General features: G+C 63.9%; 1 protein-coding gene across 1 annotated transcript in view; it reads left to right on the top strand.

Moving 5' to 3' along the window:
• Positions 1-1,113, top strand: part of MED16 (mediator complex subunit 16) — a 10,948-nt gene that overhangs the window by 2,439 nt on the left and 7,396 nt on the right. The window contains exons 4-5 of the mRNA XM_077760627.1: positions 59-228; positions 675-1,106. Of these exons, the coding sequence (XP_077616753.1) occupies positions 59-228; positions 675-1,106 (602 nt within the window). The remainder of the gene's footprint in view (positions 1-58; positions 229-674; positions 1,107-1,113) is intronic.

The raw sequence follows: 1,113 nt of genomic DNA, 5'->3' as shown, positions 1-1,113 counted from the left end.
GCTGCGCGTCCCGCCCCTGCCCGTGCGGGGGTTTGCAGTGCAGGTGTGCTGCCCACAGGCTCCCGGCTCCTGTCGGCCGATGCTGACGGGCAGATCAAGTGCTGGAGCATGGCGGACCACCTGGCCAACAGCTGGGAGAGCTCCGTGGGCAGCCTGGTAGAGGGGGACCCCATCGTGGCCCTGTCCTGGCTGCACAACGGCGTGAAGCTGGCGCTGCACGTGGAGAAGGTGGGCCACTTCCTGAGCGCGCAGGTGTGGTAGGTGAGGCCACCGCCCCCCCCACCTGTCCGCCAGCCCCCTGGCTCCTCCCCTGCAGAAGCACCCTTTGGTTTTTCTAGTCCCGGCCTGACTTGCGCCTCTGATCAGGCTGTCAGCGCCTTGTTTCCGGTGAGCCACTCATTTAACTGATGGCTGCTGTCCTTAGTGAACCTTCTATTCCGCTGGCAGCTGGAATCCTCAGTGAACCGCCCTTTTAACTGACAGCTGTTTTTAGGATCCAGCACACCTTTCTCTTCAGTAACGTTCCAGAATTCCTCTTTCTGTACCCCAAGGGGGGGGTGTCAGGTCACAAATGGCAGACCCCTAAAGGCTGGGCAGGGCATCCGTTGTTGATGGCTTCCGCTGGGGCCAGCATCGGCATTAAGCTGACCCTGTGCCCCCTTCTTCCCCCACAGTCAGGCGCCTCCAGCTTCGGGGAGAAGTTCTCCCGCGTCAAGTTCTCGCCGTCCCTCACGCTGTTTGGCGGCAAGCCCATGGAGGGCTGGATCGCGGTGACGGTCAGCGGCCTGGTCACCGTGTCCCTGCTCAAGCCCAGCGGGCAGGTGCTGACGTCAACCGAGAGTCTGTGCCGGCTGCGCGGCCGCGTGGCTCTGGCGGACATCGCCTTCACGGGCGGCGGCAACATCGTGGTGGCCACGGCGGACGGCAGCAGCGCCTCCCCCGTGCAGTTCTACAAGGTGTGCGTGAGCGTGGTCAGCGAGAAGTGCCGCATCGACACCGAGATCCTGCCCTCGCTCTTCATGCGCTGCACCACCGACCTCAACCGCAAGGACAAGTTCCCCGCCATCACCCACCTCAAGTTCCTGGCCCGCGACATGTCGGAACAGGTGAGCC

This window comes from Crocuta crocuta, unplaced genomic scaffold, assembly GCF_008692635.1.
Source record: "Crocuta crocuta isolate KB4526 unplaced genomic scaffold, BGI_CrCroc_1.0 scaffold443, whole genome shotgun sequence".
NCBI classification, from domain to species: Eukaryota; Metazoa; Chordata; class Mammalia; order Carnivora; family Hyaenidae; genus Crocuta; species Crocuta crocuta.
The sequence above is the reverse complement of the archived record's forward strand: the minus strand, read 5'-3'. Positions and strand labels throughout refer to the sequence as shown.